A 16,805-nucleotide genomic window follows, 5' to 3' on the forward strand; every position below is an offset into this window, starting at 1 on the left:
TATTATGCTTCTAAAGTATTTCCTTATACTTTGTCCAAGTCAACCCAAAGGTTTGTTTTGGTCATTTCTACACATTTAGAATTCCAAGAGTGACTTTACATATAGTTTACTTAGGAGCCACATTAGTGCATAGGTTCTGATTTCATATTCTGGACTTGTAACTAATTTGCATTAAGGTTCAGCTCAACCTCTGATACAAGAAAGAAAGCAACTTAGTTTTTCCATATTTGTGATTTTAATTACTTCAGTAAATCATGAAGAATACAGACCTGAGCTGAAGCTAACTCCACAGAACAAATGAACTATTCAAAAGTTACTGAACTTGCCCATGCCTTGAATTCCTAATCTATAAGGGATAACCACACCTGCCTTACAAGGCCTGGTGTGTTAATCAATCTTTTACATATGAAGTATTTAGTACCTAGTATTAATCATAGATATTAATTTGTTAAGCATTTTATTTGTGTGTGTCACTTGTAGCTATCAGTGGAGAACCATACAAGTTGGGTCTTTCCCTCCCACACGGCTCCTGGGGATCAGACCGACTGTTAAGTTAGACAAAAAATGTCTTTGTACAAGACAGCTTTTGAAAAATCTTGGCAAAGATACTTATTTTAGCACTATTAAAACTTTTCTTTTACTCTTCTAATAGCTTATAATGCATATTATGTTTTTACCTGCACTTCCAGTAAATGGCAGCCTGTTTTGTGGTGTACCAGTTGTCCATAAAGGTGTACCGGCAGATAGACATGAGGTCGTTGTAATCTAGTGTGATAAAAGATGACTGAGAAAGCTACTAGCAGACTTAAGTATGCTAATTAAGTAAACAACTATTAATAAGCAGGAAATTATTTCTAACAAAATAGAGGTTATGAAACAATGAGGATTCCGCTGAAAAACTATCAGTTTTGTCAGGTATACCAGTTTATGGTAACAAAGCAGAGCTAAAAAAGCAGACTGGGCTGAGAACATCGAGTATATATGAGTGGAGTGACATAAAGCATGTTCAGCATGCATGTCTAGCATTGCATGTTTAGCATGCAATATACACCACTGGAAAATTGGAGCAAGCACTGCTCTGCAGATATTTTTCCTGTATCGGTGTACAGAAGTCCTCAAAATTTTCTAAATGACCTATTAAAAGCTGATTTTAAATCTGATATTTGAGAGGTGTTACACATGGCCCCCATTCACTGGACCATACCTTTGGTTACTCCGACGAACGTAATTATCACCATCAATAGGCTTCCTGTATGTAGTGAGTGCTTCATTAAGTTGTTCCTCAATCAAGTCGACATATTTTGAATTGTATTCCTGGAAGATAGTATGGTTTTAAGACTATGTTTTCATAATAACTGTCACTAAATTATGTCAGATATTTAGCAAATTTTTGAAGCATAAATATGAGAAAACTAAGTATCTTCACCAGTTTTTAGAAAAAGAAAAGCATGGGTCATGAAGGTAAATGTTCTACCCCATCTAAAAGCGTTCTGCCTACTTTTTCACTTTTTCCCTTTTTCCAAGTAAGCGAGAAAATGCTTTTTTAAAATCATACTTGAATTCTTGTTTCCTTGAAAAAGTTGCTTTTTTATTAAATGCTGAAGAGTCAGTATAAATTTGAAAAAGAAAATTAACTGGATTATATAATTTCAGTGTTTTTAAATTAAATCCTTTATCTTACTAATTAAATCAAATAAAAAATAAATTTATTTCATACAAACCCTTGGAAAAAAATTTCACTTCAATGTTTTAGACTGAATATATCATACTGCTATCTCTATTACAAAAGTTTTCCATTTCAAGTTGTCAACAAAAATTGGTACATCCAATTTGGAAGGCAATACAGCAGCATTTACTAAAAATTAAATTCCAATTTTTTTGTGGTAATACAATTTATATACTTTCAGAACTACGAAATATATATCTTTATATATAACTATATGTAGTAATTTTGAGCAAGTCCCATTTATTTAAAAAATTAGGCTGTACTGGACACAATCTAAGTATCCATTAATAGCAGGATTGGAACATTACTAAAACAGTCAGTTAGTTTTAACGGGGAGAAACAGATGCTGCCAAGTCTGACAACCAGTTCAGTCTCTAGAGACTACATGGTAAAGGAGATGAATGACTCCTGTGAGTTATTCTCTGACTTCCACACATGCTTCAGAGCTTATGCATGCCATCCATCCCCTTACAAAACACACACACACATACACACACACACACACACACACACACACACACACACATACAGTTTTTAAAAAAAAAAATGAGGTAGATCTAAATACTTTGCTCTGGAAAGTTCTTTAGATAAAGTATTAAATGAAAATTTTCAGTTTTATTTACATTTGTAAACTGAATTCATCCCTTTGTATTTTGAATAAAGAATATGTGTATGTGTGTATGTATGTATGTATGCATGTATGCTTACAGCTACACACAACATCCAAGGCATAAAAAATAAATTGTGAAGAGACAGCATCTTCAGAGAGAACTCAGTTAAGGGGATAGAGAAATCTGTTTGCATTATAAATCACACTAACTATGTCAGTGAGGTACTTAGTTTATTGAGTGCCCTGCTAGGTTCACTGATAGCTGTTCCTGGTCATGAGGTTTTTATATTTACTCTACAATAGTAGCAAGGGTTTAATTAATTATCCCTACACTTGCCTCTAATAAAAATATCAGTACAAAAAACTTCCTTAAAGCAACAGTATTTGAACTTTTTACAGGATTAGTTTTTATCCATGGGGTACATATACTCTGTGTGCTCTTATCAGTGACAACTGGGAAACACCAGCAAATGTGAGCACCATAGCCGAAAGTTATGAAACAGACTGAGTTTCTGATATGGATTATCTCGAGGACTCAGTCCAAAAATATTGACCTAGAAGGGCAAGGAGACAACACCCCTCCATCTCAAATGTGGACGTCTTCCACTAGGAGATGTAAACAGGCAGCCACAGAACAGAAAAAACACTGTCCTTGTCAAGAGTATACAGAAGAGGTCCATGAAAGCAGCCCTTAAAGATTCAGCATTATGAATCATCACATTTAGAGCCAACAAGCCCATATGATTGTACCAGGTTCGAAAGAATGTTCCTGACCTCTTCTTCCTCCTGTTCTAAACCTGGAGAAATATGAAAACTATAATTCAAAAACAGAAGAAAGGCCTGAAAAGATGGCTCACTGGGTAAAACAAAGGCTACTGTTTGGACCCAGGTTTGATTCTCAGCATCTACATGGAGGCTTACACCTATCTATAACTTCAGTTGCAGGGGATCAGATGAACACTTCAGGTACCTTCATAGGCCCCAGGCACATATGGAGTACGCAGACATACATATATGTAAGCAAAATACCCATATACATAAAACAATAAAAATAAGTAACACAAAAATGAAGACAATAACGGGGGAGCAAAGAATGAAACCTATCCTTTCTCCACTAGTATTTCTAAGCCAACAGCAGGCTTGTGCTGGATGAGAAGTGTAAAACTGCATGAGAAAAATTTCAATAGTATGCTGACTTAGACACTATATTATCTTAAAAAGAGATAACTATTTCCTAGTTGACAAGAAAAGCTGTAGGATCTCCCTAATACTTCACCTAGGAGCAAGAAGTGATCACAATTTAAATCAGCTGAAAGGCACAATGGTGAGAAGAGACTTTCTTTTATGTTTCTAATTCCTCTTTGTTGAAAACAAGCTACTGATAGTTAAAATATCAAAGAAATAAAAAGGCAGTTATAAAATGATATGCTTTCCAAAACAGCTGCTACATCATAATTAGAAGAATCACTGACATATATGATAAAAGCTTATAATACTTAATAGCCAGTTTAATTGCATAATCAATTATCTACAAGGTTTTGTAAAAATCATTTTTATGAAAAACAGAAAAACTTTTCTATAAAATGCCTCAGAGTAAGCAACATGTCACCACTGGTTCCATCCCCTGTTGGAGACTGTGGACCCCCAGACCCTTAATTTCCTGTGGCCTGAGTAAACAACTTGTTTTCCTGTGCTTGCAGCAGCTCTGAGACCCTGATGGCAGGGGAGTGGTTTCTGGTGGCAGCTAAAGGATCCCAAGAGCTAGGGCGTGGCCATTGGTCAGGGAAGACACTAATAAAAGCTGCCCTGTAACAAAATAAAGGGGGGCATTCTTGGCATTCTTGTTTCAAGGATGACCCCTGTCTCTGTGTGTCTGTCTCTGTGGTATGTGTGTATTTCAATCTCCAGCTCCTTGCCAGGCTCGCGAACCGTACCACAGCATGTAGAACAGGCATAGTGCATTACAATCCCCCAAACTCCAAACCCCCAAAATGAGAGTGCCATTGACAGTCTGGGTTCAGTTCCGGCTACACTCTGATGGTTAAACCGAAGAACTGATGGAGGACAGACAAAAGTTAACACTGAGCATTCCTCAGAAACATGTGAAATGGCCTGAATTAAGTTTTTGTTTGCCAGAAGGGCCACTTCCTCTACCTCCCCCACTTCCGGCAAATGAGGAAAATGTCTAGCTCCTTATCAGCTGATACTGAAACACAAACCAAAGCTCTCACACTTTCTCCCAGGCTGATCTGGACTGCATACTTCAGACCCTGCAGGTAGCTTCCAGCTCTCCTTAAAACTGACAAGACTTAAAGCCAGGCAGTGGTGGTGCACGCCTTTAATCCCAGCACTAGGGAGGGAGAGGCAGGCAGATCTCTGTGAGTTTGAGGCCAGCCTGGCCGACGGAGAGAGTTCCAGGACAGGCTCCAAAGCTACAGAGAAACCCTGTCTCAAAAACCAAAATATCAAAGTGGCAAGACTTTACCCAGCCTCTGCTAACCTCTCTGCCTCCTGAAAGGTAGCTTTGGACTCCCCCAGAATGCCTTTGGCTGTTCTCGATATACCACTGGAAAGAGAGCTATGTGGCTCCTTTCCAATTATGAAGTGGTATAGTTTGATGGTTTCCCCATGCATCACAACTATGACAGGAGAAGCATGCTCTCAGATTCATGAAAGGTAGCACCCTAAAATAAAGTGTAAGGAGATGATTAGTATCTGCTTACACAGAACTGTTTTAAACCTTGTTTCATTTAGAAAAGGTTATTTAAGCATAGAAGGGCTAAAGTAAAACCAGTCTGTATAAGAGACCGAAACAGAAGAATTGGTGGTTAATTGGGTTCAAGAAAGCATAGTAGTAAAAAACACAATCAAATTCAACTGAATGCAGTCAAAATAAGCAGGGACAACAAAGTGACTCATGTAAAAGGTACTTGCTACCAAGCTTGATGAACTGAGTTTAATTCCTAAGATCTATATGATGGAAGGAGAGGACCAATTTCCGTAAGTTGTCCTCTGATGTCCATGTGTCTGCCATGGCATGCACGACCATACAACACACATAAAACCAATCAACCAATCAATCTAGCAATTAAAAAAAAAACTACAGCTTTCTTTTGTATATATATCAGTATAAAATTAAAATTAGCATGGCCCCCACAGACTTATGCTTGGCCCATAGGGAGTAGAAGTATCAGGAGGTGTGGCCTTTTTGGAGTACGTGTCACTGTGTAGGTGGGCTCTAAGGTCTCATATGCTCAAGCTATGCCCAGTGTGGGATACAGTTGCATCTGCTGCCTGCAGATTCTCAACTCCTTCTCCAGCACCATATCTGCCTGAAAACTTCCATGTTCCACCATGACGGTAATATATTAAACCTCTGAAACTATAAGCTAGCCCCAATTGAATGTTTTCCTTGTAAGAGTTGCTATGGTCATGGTGTCTCTTCATAACAATAGAAAGTCCAAGATAACATGAATGCATTTACTTTTGTTTGTTTTGTAGATAAGGTCTAATGTAGTGTAGATTGGTCTGAATTCCCAAAGGAAAGGGTATACAAATTAAATCTTGTTATTTAGTAAGAAGTTACCTTGTGCCATTTTTCCAGTTGCTTTGCTACATAACCCCTTTCATTCAGGTAGGAAAATCCTTTTGGAATGGAGAGAAATCTGCAAATTAGAACAACCATAGCTAAACATCGAGTCTAAAAGAGATCTAAATAACATATAGAATATGCTGAAGAAACAAACAGTCTTTGGAATACTCCTGTCTAAGATAAAAAGGTTAACTACAATTTATTAAAATTTCAAACACTAGGACTTCCATTTCTCCCTACATCTGACAGTTATACAAATAAAACCACTAGCGCATTTTTGGAATGGTTTTTAGAGAGACAAGCTGAAGGGCTACCCTGACCACCACACCTGATGCCTCCTTTCACTTGAAAGGAGCCAGATCAGCCATCACCCAAATCCATCACTAGGTCTTAAGCCCACAGCATTGCAACCATGCAGTTTGTATGTCTACCAGGCACAGAAAAGTCCATGTTTCCCTTTCTTCTCTACGCATGCTTTCCTCAAAACTTTTGGGTTTCCCCCAGCCTTCTAGGCTTCCTCCCTCTTTCTCTAAAGTTTCACTCCCCACCACATGGCTGCTTATCTATCAGGCATCTCACCTCCATGCCAGATTACAGTATGGCCTTTTGTCCTTCTCTCCTCCACTGTCTTCCTCTGGGCAGCTGTTGAGGTTTTAGTTTGTCTGCCAGGGGGTTTTTCTCTTTTAAACTCTGACAAAATTGTGCTTTTTTTTTTCTTTTAAAAGATTTTTGTTTATTTATTAATTATGTATAGTGTTCTGCTTGCATGCATCCTTGCGTGTCAGCAGAGGGCACCATATCTTATTACAGAGGGTTGGACCTACCATGTGGTTGTTAGGAATTGAACTCTGGACCCCTAGGAAAACAGTGCTCTTAACCTTTGAGCCATCTCTCCAGCCCCCCAATTTTTCTCAATTGCAGATAAATTTTCAACAAATTTGCAAAAAGACTGAACCCGATAAAAATAAAGAAAACTTTATGAAAAGCATGAGAAAAATACTGAATACAAGCACACAAAACAAGAACAGTTCAGTTCTAAATTTAAAATAAATTTGAAGTATTTAGTCAGATTTGGATTTAACACTAATATACATGACTGAGAGGGCACAACAAAAAATATCACCACAAGAACATGTACTTAATACTTACCTCAGGAGGAGGAGCAAGCCCTTGTCTCCAAGGTGGGATAAGGCTGGTTTCATCTGAATAAGAGCATGAAGATTGGCCTAAAGGGATGATCATCAAGTTAATAAATACACGAAGACAGCATATGCTCTGTTCTAAAATGTTTATGCATACTACACTTTTGTAATACTGCCCATTAAAATGTAAAAAATTATAAAATTCGGCCTAAATGTTTCATTATAACAATACAGTTCAACTTTACCTTGTCTTCACAAGCTTCATCAAGAATATCCAGAGCTTCAGAAGAAATTGTTTTGTTTTTATCATGTAGTTGAGTAACTAGTAACTCGATTCCCCAATTATTGAAGAATTCAACATTAGCTCTCAACAAAACCCTTAAATGTTTTGTTGCATACAATCTGCAGGCCTGAAGAGATAAAGGAACGCATTAAAAGTCATCACAGATATTTACTATTGTTTTGGAAACGCCGTTCCACTTGCAATGGACAGAAGGAATGAAACTGAGGGAATGATACAGCCATTCCCTTCTAACTTAGGAGGGTTCTATACGGAGTTCCTCAGAGACAGTGAGTTCACTTTTCATTTGGTGAACAACTGGGCACAGGGTCAACCTTGAAGAGTGGTCAATATACCCAATGAGACTCCACTGGAGAAAACTTAATTTTCCCATTGCAAGCAGGTATCAACTGTAGATAGCTTCTTAGTCAGGAGTGGAAGCCATGTCTGATGTGGGACTCCCCTCTGTATGCTGTAAATATGTTTTATTGCCATTGGTTAAAGAAGCTGATTTTGGCCAAGGGCTTAACAAAATATAGCCAGGCTGAAAAAGATATATAGAAAAAGTAGGTGGAGTCAAAGAGATGCCATGTTGCTGCCGAAGGAGACAGACACTGGAGAACCTTACCGGTAAACCACAAGCCTTGTGGTAAAACACAAAATAATAGGAATGGGTTAATTTAAGATGTTAAGAGCTAGCTAGAAATATGCCTAAGCTATTGGCAAAACAGTACTACAATTTAAAAAAAAAAGTTTACTAAAGAGAATATGTGAATGCAATCCTCAACTATCATAAATTATGCATCAAATTTCTTATATTTTGGCAAGTCACAGGGGTCAGCTTATGTGGCATATGATGGGCCCTGGAAAAAAAACTGTGATCACAGAATGTCCCTTGCCAGTAATTACAACTAAAAGTTAAGGCTAACTCAATTTCTTCCCCATATTCTTAGTTCAATGTATAAATTACTGGAAAGAACTGATTATAAAACTACAGCTTTATCTCCCATGTTATACTCACATCAGTAGCTGCCGTGAGGATTTTTGAAAGAATGACTCTAGCTAATCCATCTCGGCTATAGTCTAGGCTAGAAACAGTGAGCTTCAGCAGGTGATCTTGGTTTTTCAAGGAACAAAGATTAAGAAGACTGAAAAAAAGAGTATTTATTATAAATTACTGTGTTGATTCATTAATTCAATAAACTTTTCTCCAGTTTAATTGAAATATGACTGACAAATAGAAAATTATGCATATTCAAAGCAGACAACCTATCAGCTGTTACAGTCCTTAAAGAACCCATTAGCACAGATGATTAAAATTTTATGAGATGGTCATATGAAAACAATTCAACATACATTTTGTTTTATTTATCAAGACAGGGTTTCTCTGTGTAACAGTCTTGGCTGTCCTGGAACTCACTCTGTAGACCAGGCTGGCCTCAAACTCACTGAGATCCACCTGCCTCTGCCTCCCAAGTGCTGGGATTAAAGGCGTGTGCCACCACCACCTAGCACAACATACATTCTTTAAATCCTATATAAATAAGTATCTCTGAGAAAAAGCATTTACCAAACACACACACACACACACACACACACACACACACACACACACACAGACTAAAAAGCATATTGTATATCTGGACTCATTAAAACTAAAGTTTAGGCTTACATTGCAACACAATTAGAGAATGCTCACCACTGAAAGACGCTGCACTTTTCCAACATTTTGACTCCATGAGGATGACAAGAGAGTGTTCCGATGAACAGGAAGTAGTGTTGACTGAGGGTGGTCAGCAAACCATTATTCTGAAGGCTTCTTTCAGGTTTCATCCCAGATGAAGCATTGAGCCACTGAACAATATCTTTCACGAGATCTTCTAAGTACCCCTGCCCATCCTGTAATTAGAAATTCATCTCTAATAGCCATGAAAATCTTAGTGATGCTAAGTCAACTGGTAACAGGATCACCGAGTCTGTGGAGTTTGATCCATTTGAATTAAAAATAAAAGTTATCTGGAGATCCTCTTTATTTTCCATTTCTCCATCTTATCTGAGACCAGGCCATCTAGAGGGTGGGTAATTCCCTAAGGTTTCCTAACTAAGTAGGACTACGTCAGGATTCAAATACAAGTCTCAGCTTATAGTTCAAATAGAGCTTATACCAACTAGGGGGAAAAAAGTACACCACAAGGCCAGATGTGTTAGCATACACTTCCAGCACTTTAGGCAGATAGATTGCTGAGTTTGAGGCCAATGTTGCCTACATAGTGAATTCCAGGTAAACCAGAGAGCTATGTACTCTGACTTTTCTTTAGAAAATGGGAGCTGGGGGCGGGGAGAAAGGAAAGGAAAAAAGAAAAGTGTGTATTTAAGGGTAGTAGTAGAAGAGAAAAAAAGGAGTAGATTCAACAAGAAACATTTTCTGTCAAAGTCTCTAGATGGCTTACCTCTTCAGACTCAAGAAGAAACTCTGTAAACTGACAGCCGACAACTGTGAGCTGCTTAGACTTGGCAAAGTCTAGATCCAGACTGGCATACAGCTTACTGCTGGGCTTGTAAAAATAAAGAAGTCTACGCACGAACCTAAAATCAAGAAGAAATTAGCAGCAAAATAGGAAAGCACAATTATTAAAGAACCTTGAGCACAGTTTAGGAAACTTACTAAGCACCTTGGTACATTTCACATTTAAATAAGATATCATTGGGAACCATGTTGGTCAGACAGAAAGTTTCCCTGGTAGGGAAAGTGCAGTCCTGACCAGGCATGGGCTACATTAAAACGCTCAGCACTCTGGAGTTAAGGGCAGAAAGAGAGTGGCTGAAAGCTGCCAGGACAGGCCACACAGTGGTTTTCAGGTTAGCCTTGGCTACATAGCAAGATCATGCCTCAAAAAAACCAAAGGAACAAAACTAAGAACAGCCACCACATCCCCAGCAACAAAACTGAGATAACACTCAGTTATAGACTGGAATGCTGGAGAGATACAAGGAAGCCTCTTACAGACACCAACCTAACTGAATTTATGAATATATTCCAACAACTTTCAATGCTGTGATCACTTAATATAGTTCACCTTAAGTTCATGCACTACAGTGTAACCTGAAGAAGCAGCTATGCACAGGAGTTAAAAAACAAATTTATTATATTATTATGTTATTATTAAAGAATATCAAGAGTACTATGCTTCTTCATGTCACTGTAACTTGCCTATTCTATATATTTCTCAAAACCTGATATAAACATGAAGTCAGCATGCTTTACAGTGTAGCAGCTTCACATGCTGCATGTGCTATGACATCAGCACGCTTTTCAGTATAGATAAGCACTGTCAGGAAGAGACAGCTCTCAGAAGATGACTTGTGTGCAAGCACAAGTGCTCCAATAAAAATGGATGCCATGTCTTAATTTTGTCCATGAGTCAGGGTTAGAACCATGACCTAGATAATACTATCTCAGAGTAAGTAACTTATCATAAAGATCAAAACTGGAAGAAGAACATAAATACCAAGAAAATTAGCTTGTGCATTCTGATTACAAGACTACACATAAAATGGATGCATCTTTTTAAAAATATCAATGATTACTTTTAGCAGGCATTAACCATAATATAAATTTAATTTCTTTAAATTTAAACGCACAATAGTTTTTACATACCTGTGCAACTGTTCATCTTTATAGTTTCTTAGATTTACATTTGGCCACTAGAAAAACATGATATCTTATATTAGAAATGTACATTTGGCAATTCCTAAGCATATAACTATAATAAATTATAGTAATAAAATGAAAACAGTTTAGCAATCTCCACAAAGTACTCTATCATACCTTAAGAATGGTCCCAATGAGATTCCAATTCCATTCAAGATTTTCTTTATGTTGAAGAACTTGGCTATCCCTAAGGTTTATTAAAAGAGCTTCCTCTGTATCCTAAAATTACCAGACAGTAATAAGGTCAATTAAACAATCTATGCTCACATCAGAAAACTAATTTCTAATTTTAAAAATGAAGGGGGGGTATCATTAATGATCTTCAAAAATAATTTTCAAAAAGCTAATAAAAATCCTAAAAAACTAGGGCAGGTAAAGTTTCAGTTAATAAAGTGCTTGCCTTGCAAGCAAGAGCACCGGAGGAGTTCAGTCTGCAGAACCTACACATGCTTAGACTGGTGACACACACCTGACATGGCTGCACTATGGAAGAAGATGCAAGGGGAATCTGTACCTGCTGGCCAGCCCAGCCTCCTAGCCTACGCAGTGAGTTTTTGGTTAATGAGAGAGCCTGTCTCAAAAACAAACAACTCAATGTACATGGTGTCTTGAGAAACAGCACACTGTTGTCCTCTGGCCTCACACAGACATCCCCAACACATACTCTACCCTCACATAGACTAAACCCAGCTCCAGGGTTCCTCTTCAATGTAAAACTAGTAATTTTAAAACCCATATGCTTGAATGAAATTGAAAACCCAAACATGTATAAGTACACTACAATCCAGTTGTTGAGAATTAGGAAACTAAAGTAATATTCATGCCAATACCTTAAGAACAAATATATCTTTCTGAACTCGAAGATATTGATCCCGTTTCTGGTGTGTTGCAATTGCTTTCTGAATGATGTGATCTAAATGAAGGCTATAAGGCTTAGGTCCTCGCTTCTTCATTTCATGGAAGCGTTTTAAACAGTTCAGGGCTGCACTGGCTCGGCTAATGAGGAAAGAAAAATCAATACTGTAACAAGGCTAGCATACTTTTAAAGTAATGGCTGCTAAGTTATTTAAACTTACATAAATTCAAGGATAGCGATTACTAAGCAAACAGAAACATTTACTGAAGCATGGGAGCATAAGAACAGATCAACACTGCTGATTCACATAAAGAAAAACCCATTTTGGGTTCAAACTTTCACTTACTAATCTTTCTTTCTAAGGTGGTAGGCCCATTTTGTGTATTGGTTTTAAGAATTCCTTATGCAGCACTGAATAGATGATACAATGAACAAGGCATTTGATTTGCAAACATTAGAGTACCTGACTTTGAAACCCTACTATCCACAAAAAGGATTGTACTGCAGTATGCACCTGTAACCTTAGAGTCTGAGGTGAGGACAAGCAGATCCCCAGGTCCTAAGAAACAGTGGCTACTTAGCCAGCCTAGCCAGAGGGTGAGGTCCTAGTTCCATGAGAGAGATCCTGTCTTATCAAGTATGGTGGAGAGCAAGACAGGGAAACATATCAAGTGTACCCCACAAAAAAACCACATACTCACAGGCAGTTACAGAAAGTCAAGAGCCCAGTTTTCTTATTCACATTTTAAAGCTTTGTTTTTCGCAAGTGTTCTACTTGAAACTGATTTTAATTTACATGAAGTTACAATAAAACTTCATTGTCCATTAATATAATCAATGATCCTAGTAGCAACTGAATTGTCTCATCTCTATCTTCAGCATTGACTGATAATCATAATTAGAATCCATTAAAGTTATTTAATTACTTCTTTGTTATATGTAAAAAAACAATTTTGAAGAATTTGGCAGCAACCAAGTCTCAACCTTAGAACTTTTGGTAAATAGAGTCTAAAACTTTTAGGATGCAGTCATATTGGCAAATACTTAGTCTGTTAGTAAAGAGAAGTTAGGGAGCTAAAAAAATAAATAAAATAAATAAAAACAGGAGTACTACTATTACTGTTATTTTAATCATAATTTTTTTTTTGTTTTTTTTTTTTGTTTTTCGAGACAGGGTTTCTCTGTGGCTTTGGAGCCTGTCCTGGAACTAGCTCTTGTAGACCAGGCTGGTCTCGAACTCACAGAGATTTATTGCCCATTTATTGGCAAAATTAAAGCAAATAGTTGATATTTATTGATAGGCCAATTTATAAACATTTGTTTTACTAAAGCTAATTAAACTTTTGAAGAATGTGTAATTTTAAAGAAAAGTTCAGAGCTCCAGAGAGCTACTGAAATGCATTTTATTTACATTAGCAGGGGAAAATGTGCTTGACAGTATATATACTAACTTTTTCCAGATCATAAAAGCAAATTAAAATAACAACAAAAAACCCCTCATAAGTCATACAGTAAAGCCTGCATCTTTGTTCAGAAACATGGAAGGAAGTAGGTCAATTTATCATTTACTAACCCTCTGTAGTCACAAATAAAATTATTAAATATTTTGAGAATGTAACTTTCCTTCCTTGAGGTTTTCAAAGGTAATTCCCAAGTACAAGCTTTCCATACTGCTTGCTTTCTCTCTGTGTTTAAAGAGAAGATTATTTAGGAGGATACTAAATATATTAAGCATACTTTGCTAAGGCTCTAATACTTACAGTCTCTTTTCCTTGGGAATATCAAAGGATGCAGCCATATTCATAAGGGTTGGCAAGCAGTGCAAATGATGGCTATGTGAATGAGGAAGAATTGTGTTTGCCTAGATGAGATTTTAGAAACAAATACAGTTACAGACATATTATAGTATGTAAGACTAATAAAACTCAAGGCTTTTCATGAAATTAACTTATTTTTCACCCACACATACTTAGAATTTTTAATCCCATCCAATTCCATTAAGAATGATAGGTTGGAGCCAGTGAGATGGCTTCACAGGACAGAATGTTTGCCATTAAATTTGAGGACCTGAGATTGATCCTATGACCCACATGGTAGAAAGGACGAACCAACTCCTCCTAAGCTGTACTCTGATCCACAATGTACCACAGCACAATTGCATGCACACATGTGTCCCATACACAAACACACACACACACACACACAATTTAAAATATTTTTAAAACAATGAGAATTTTAAATGACCTAAAGAATTAATGTAGTAAAGCATCATATTTGAGAAAAGTACAGAAGCGATATCAACCTTCTCAGAATATGCCGATCCCATATAGCAATACTCTTTAAACAGAAACATTATCTCCTGGTGCCAGGCAAAATTCCACTACCCAACCAGTTTCTTATGAATAAGTACATTTATTAAATGTAAATAAGAAGATATGAAAAAATAGTAAATGTAACTAAAATTGTTATCCTCAGTCTGGTCACCTTTTATATTTCATGAGAATCACAGAATTCTGAGACTTGAGGGAAAATATTAAATTCATATAAAGATTCCTCCATACAGAAGAAATGAATACTAATATTTTTATAGGAAATGGTAGCTTGAGACCTAACATACAGCTTATCTAACTTGAGAATTTGCAGTATTGCTTAGTGCTTTCACAGATAGGCCAATGAGATCAGAGAAAGTGACTAAGTCATTGATAAGAAGACAGATTTTAAATAATGTTTAATCCTTTACCTTACATATACAGCTCAGTTACTATGTGGGGAAAAAAAGAGTTGGGGGAAGAAAGGAGGAAACACGCACATTTTTGGTTTTGGAGACAGTGTCTATTATGTTGCCCTGGCTGTTTTGACATTCACTGATATTCATTACATAGACCAGGTTGGCCTCAAACTCAAGGATCCACATGCCTCTGCTTTCTGAGTGCTGCAATTAAGATCAAGACCAGGTGCTACCACACCCAGCCAGAAACACTTAAGAAAACAAAAACAAACAAAAAATAATTCTGCCATGATGCAATATGATGAATATGCAAGCCATGATGAATATGAAAAGGTCTATCAAAATAATCACTTCTTCCTAATCAAGTCCAAAGTGATTTTTATTTAGTATTTTATCAGTTGGTAGTGACCTACAAGTACAAATCTTTATAATGCATAATTCTTTCCTTATTCAGTTTACTAAGAGTATAGAGAAGTACCCACAGCCTCTAGTTTCTGGTAGTTAGTAAAAGTCAGGAAAAAAAAATCAAAGAATCTCGTTCTTTAAACCTAAAAATATTAATTTATGGACATCAGTGATATTCAGGTATTATATTTAAAACTTTTTCACTAAACTTTCTGAAGGTCAGTAAGTCACTACAATGTATGGATCACATTCCTAGCAGACATAAAATTCATGGTTTCGTATTTTTTATTTCTTGCTTTCTTCAGTTAGGATGCCTTTCTGAATGCAATCAAGATTTACAGGATCAAAATATCAACATTAAGAGAGGTTAAAGAAAAAAAATCAACATTCAGTATTTGTTACATTTATAAAACCAGTTAATATAGACATAGAACATCTCTATCAGGAATCAAGGGCTTTGGCAAAAGGAAAATATACTGTCTGAGCTATCATAAAGTAATGCCATCCAATTAAGCAGTTTATCATTTAAAATCCTACACATTTTATCCACATAAGCAGAGGTCATGACACTTACCATATGCAGGAGCTCTCCTAACAGGACGGTCGCTCTAACGGAGATGTGGTCGTCACTGTTCGTTATCACTTCAACCAAGCCCTATGGCGGCAAGACAAAAGCATCACTGCTGCACAGCGGTGCACACAGACACATCCTGCATCAGATCTGTTTCTCACTCTAACCAATTTTGTTAACGGACAGAATAAAGGTGTCGAAACATTACCTCTAAAAGTCCATTACGAATAAATGCAGAAAGTATCAGTGCCAAGTAATTGTCCATGAGGTCTGGTCTAGAAATAAAAGCACCTTAAAAATTTACATGTTCTACATAACATAAAAACAGTAATAGTAATAAACGAATCATTTTTATATCTATATTCTACCTGGATCTAGCACGATGGGGAAGAATAGTTTTTGCCTCAGCTGCCACAAAGCCATCTGAAAGCCTCCAACTGTCCTGGAACCTTCCTGGATCTAAAAGAGTTAAAACAGGTAGTTACCAGATTATGTAACAGTGAATAAGATGAGTGTTGGACTATCAGCTATCCAGGCTAAAAGGGGTTTTAAAAATAATCTGCTTGTGGAGTGGTACAGACTGTCATGACTGGCAAAGGGGTGGTCCATGCTTGTCAAGTAGTGTGTGTGCCTGTGACAGTGGCATATGGGAGTGGAGACAGGCAGATCTGGAGAGCTCAAGGGCCAACCAGACTAGCTGAAATAATCAGGCCCTGGTTCACTGAGACTCTATCTCAAAACAATAAGGGAGTGACAGAGGAAGAAGCCCCATATGGAGTGAGCATCCCTGTACACTCACATACAACACACACATGGCACAGCAGCTGTAACTTTATGAGTCAGATAATGTCTAACTTCCCGAAAGAAGAAAAAGTGATGTTCAAATTAGTATTTCAGCATTTTGTCATTTATTTCCATCCAAGTCATTTAAAAGTTCCCATAAGCAACAGATCCCAGTGCAGGTGTTAGTACTCACCTACACTGAGCAGGGCTTCTATGAACTCATCTGTCACAACAGGTAGAGGGAGACGAAATATATCATAGAGCACTTCAAGCAGACCTCGCTAGAAGAGCAAATACAGTTCGCTTATTTCTACAAAAGTTTTTAATGACTTTTTTTTTTTTTTTGGTTTTTCGAGACAGGGTTTCCCTGTAGTTTCTAGAGCCTGTCCTGGAACTAGCT

At 37.1% G+C, this 16,805-nt stretch overlaps 1 protein-coding gene across 5 annotated transcripts in view; it reads right to left on the minus strand.

The window, feature by feature from the left end:
* Positions 1–16,805, minus strand: part of Rictor (RPTOR independent companion of MTOR complex 2) — a 103,886-nt gene that overhangs the window by 21,503 nt on the left and 65,578 nt on the right. For all 5 annotated transcript variants that reach the window (XM_038321880.1, XM_038321878.1, XM_038321879.1 and 2 more), the window contains exons 12-27: positions 16,599–16,686; positions 15,991–16,081; positions 15,831–15,897; positions 15,626–15,706; positions 13,679–13,779; positions 11,893–12,058; positions 11,180–11,281; positions 11,009–11,055; positions 9,801–9,936; positions 9,050–9,249; positions 8,372–8,498; positions 7,316–7,480; positions 7,078–7,154; positions 5,923–6,001; positions 1,205–1,314; positions 678–765 (exon numbers count right to left, since the gene is read on the minus strand). In XM_038321880.1, the coding sequence (XP_038177808.1) occupies positions 678–765; positions 1,205–1,314; positions 5,923–6,001; positions 7,078–7,154; positions 7,316–7,480; positions 8,372–8,498; positions 9,050–9,249; positions 9,801–9,936; positions 11,009–11,055; positions 11,180–11,281; positions 11,893–12,058; positions 13,679–13,779; positions 15,626–15,706; positions 15,831–15,897; positions 15,991–16,081; positions 16,599–16,686 (1,725 nt within the window). The remainder of the gene's footprint in view (positions 1–677; positions 766–1,204; positions 1,315–5,922; positions 6,002–7,077; positions 7,155–7,315; positions 7,481–8,371; positions 8,499–9,049; positions 9,250–9,800; positions 9,937–11,008; positions 11,056–11,179; positions 11,282–11,892; positions 12,059–13,678; positions 13,780–15,625; positions 15,707–15,830; positions 15,898–15,990; positions 16,082–16,598; positions 16,687–16,805) is intronic.

This window comes from Arvicola amphibius, chromosome 3 (assembly GCF_903992535.2).
Source record: "Arvicola amphibius chromosome 3, mArvAmp1.2, whole genome shotgun sequence".
NCBI lineage: Eukaryota > Metazoa > Chordata > Mammalia > Rodentia > Cricetidae > Arvicola > Arvicola amphibius.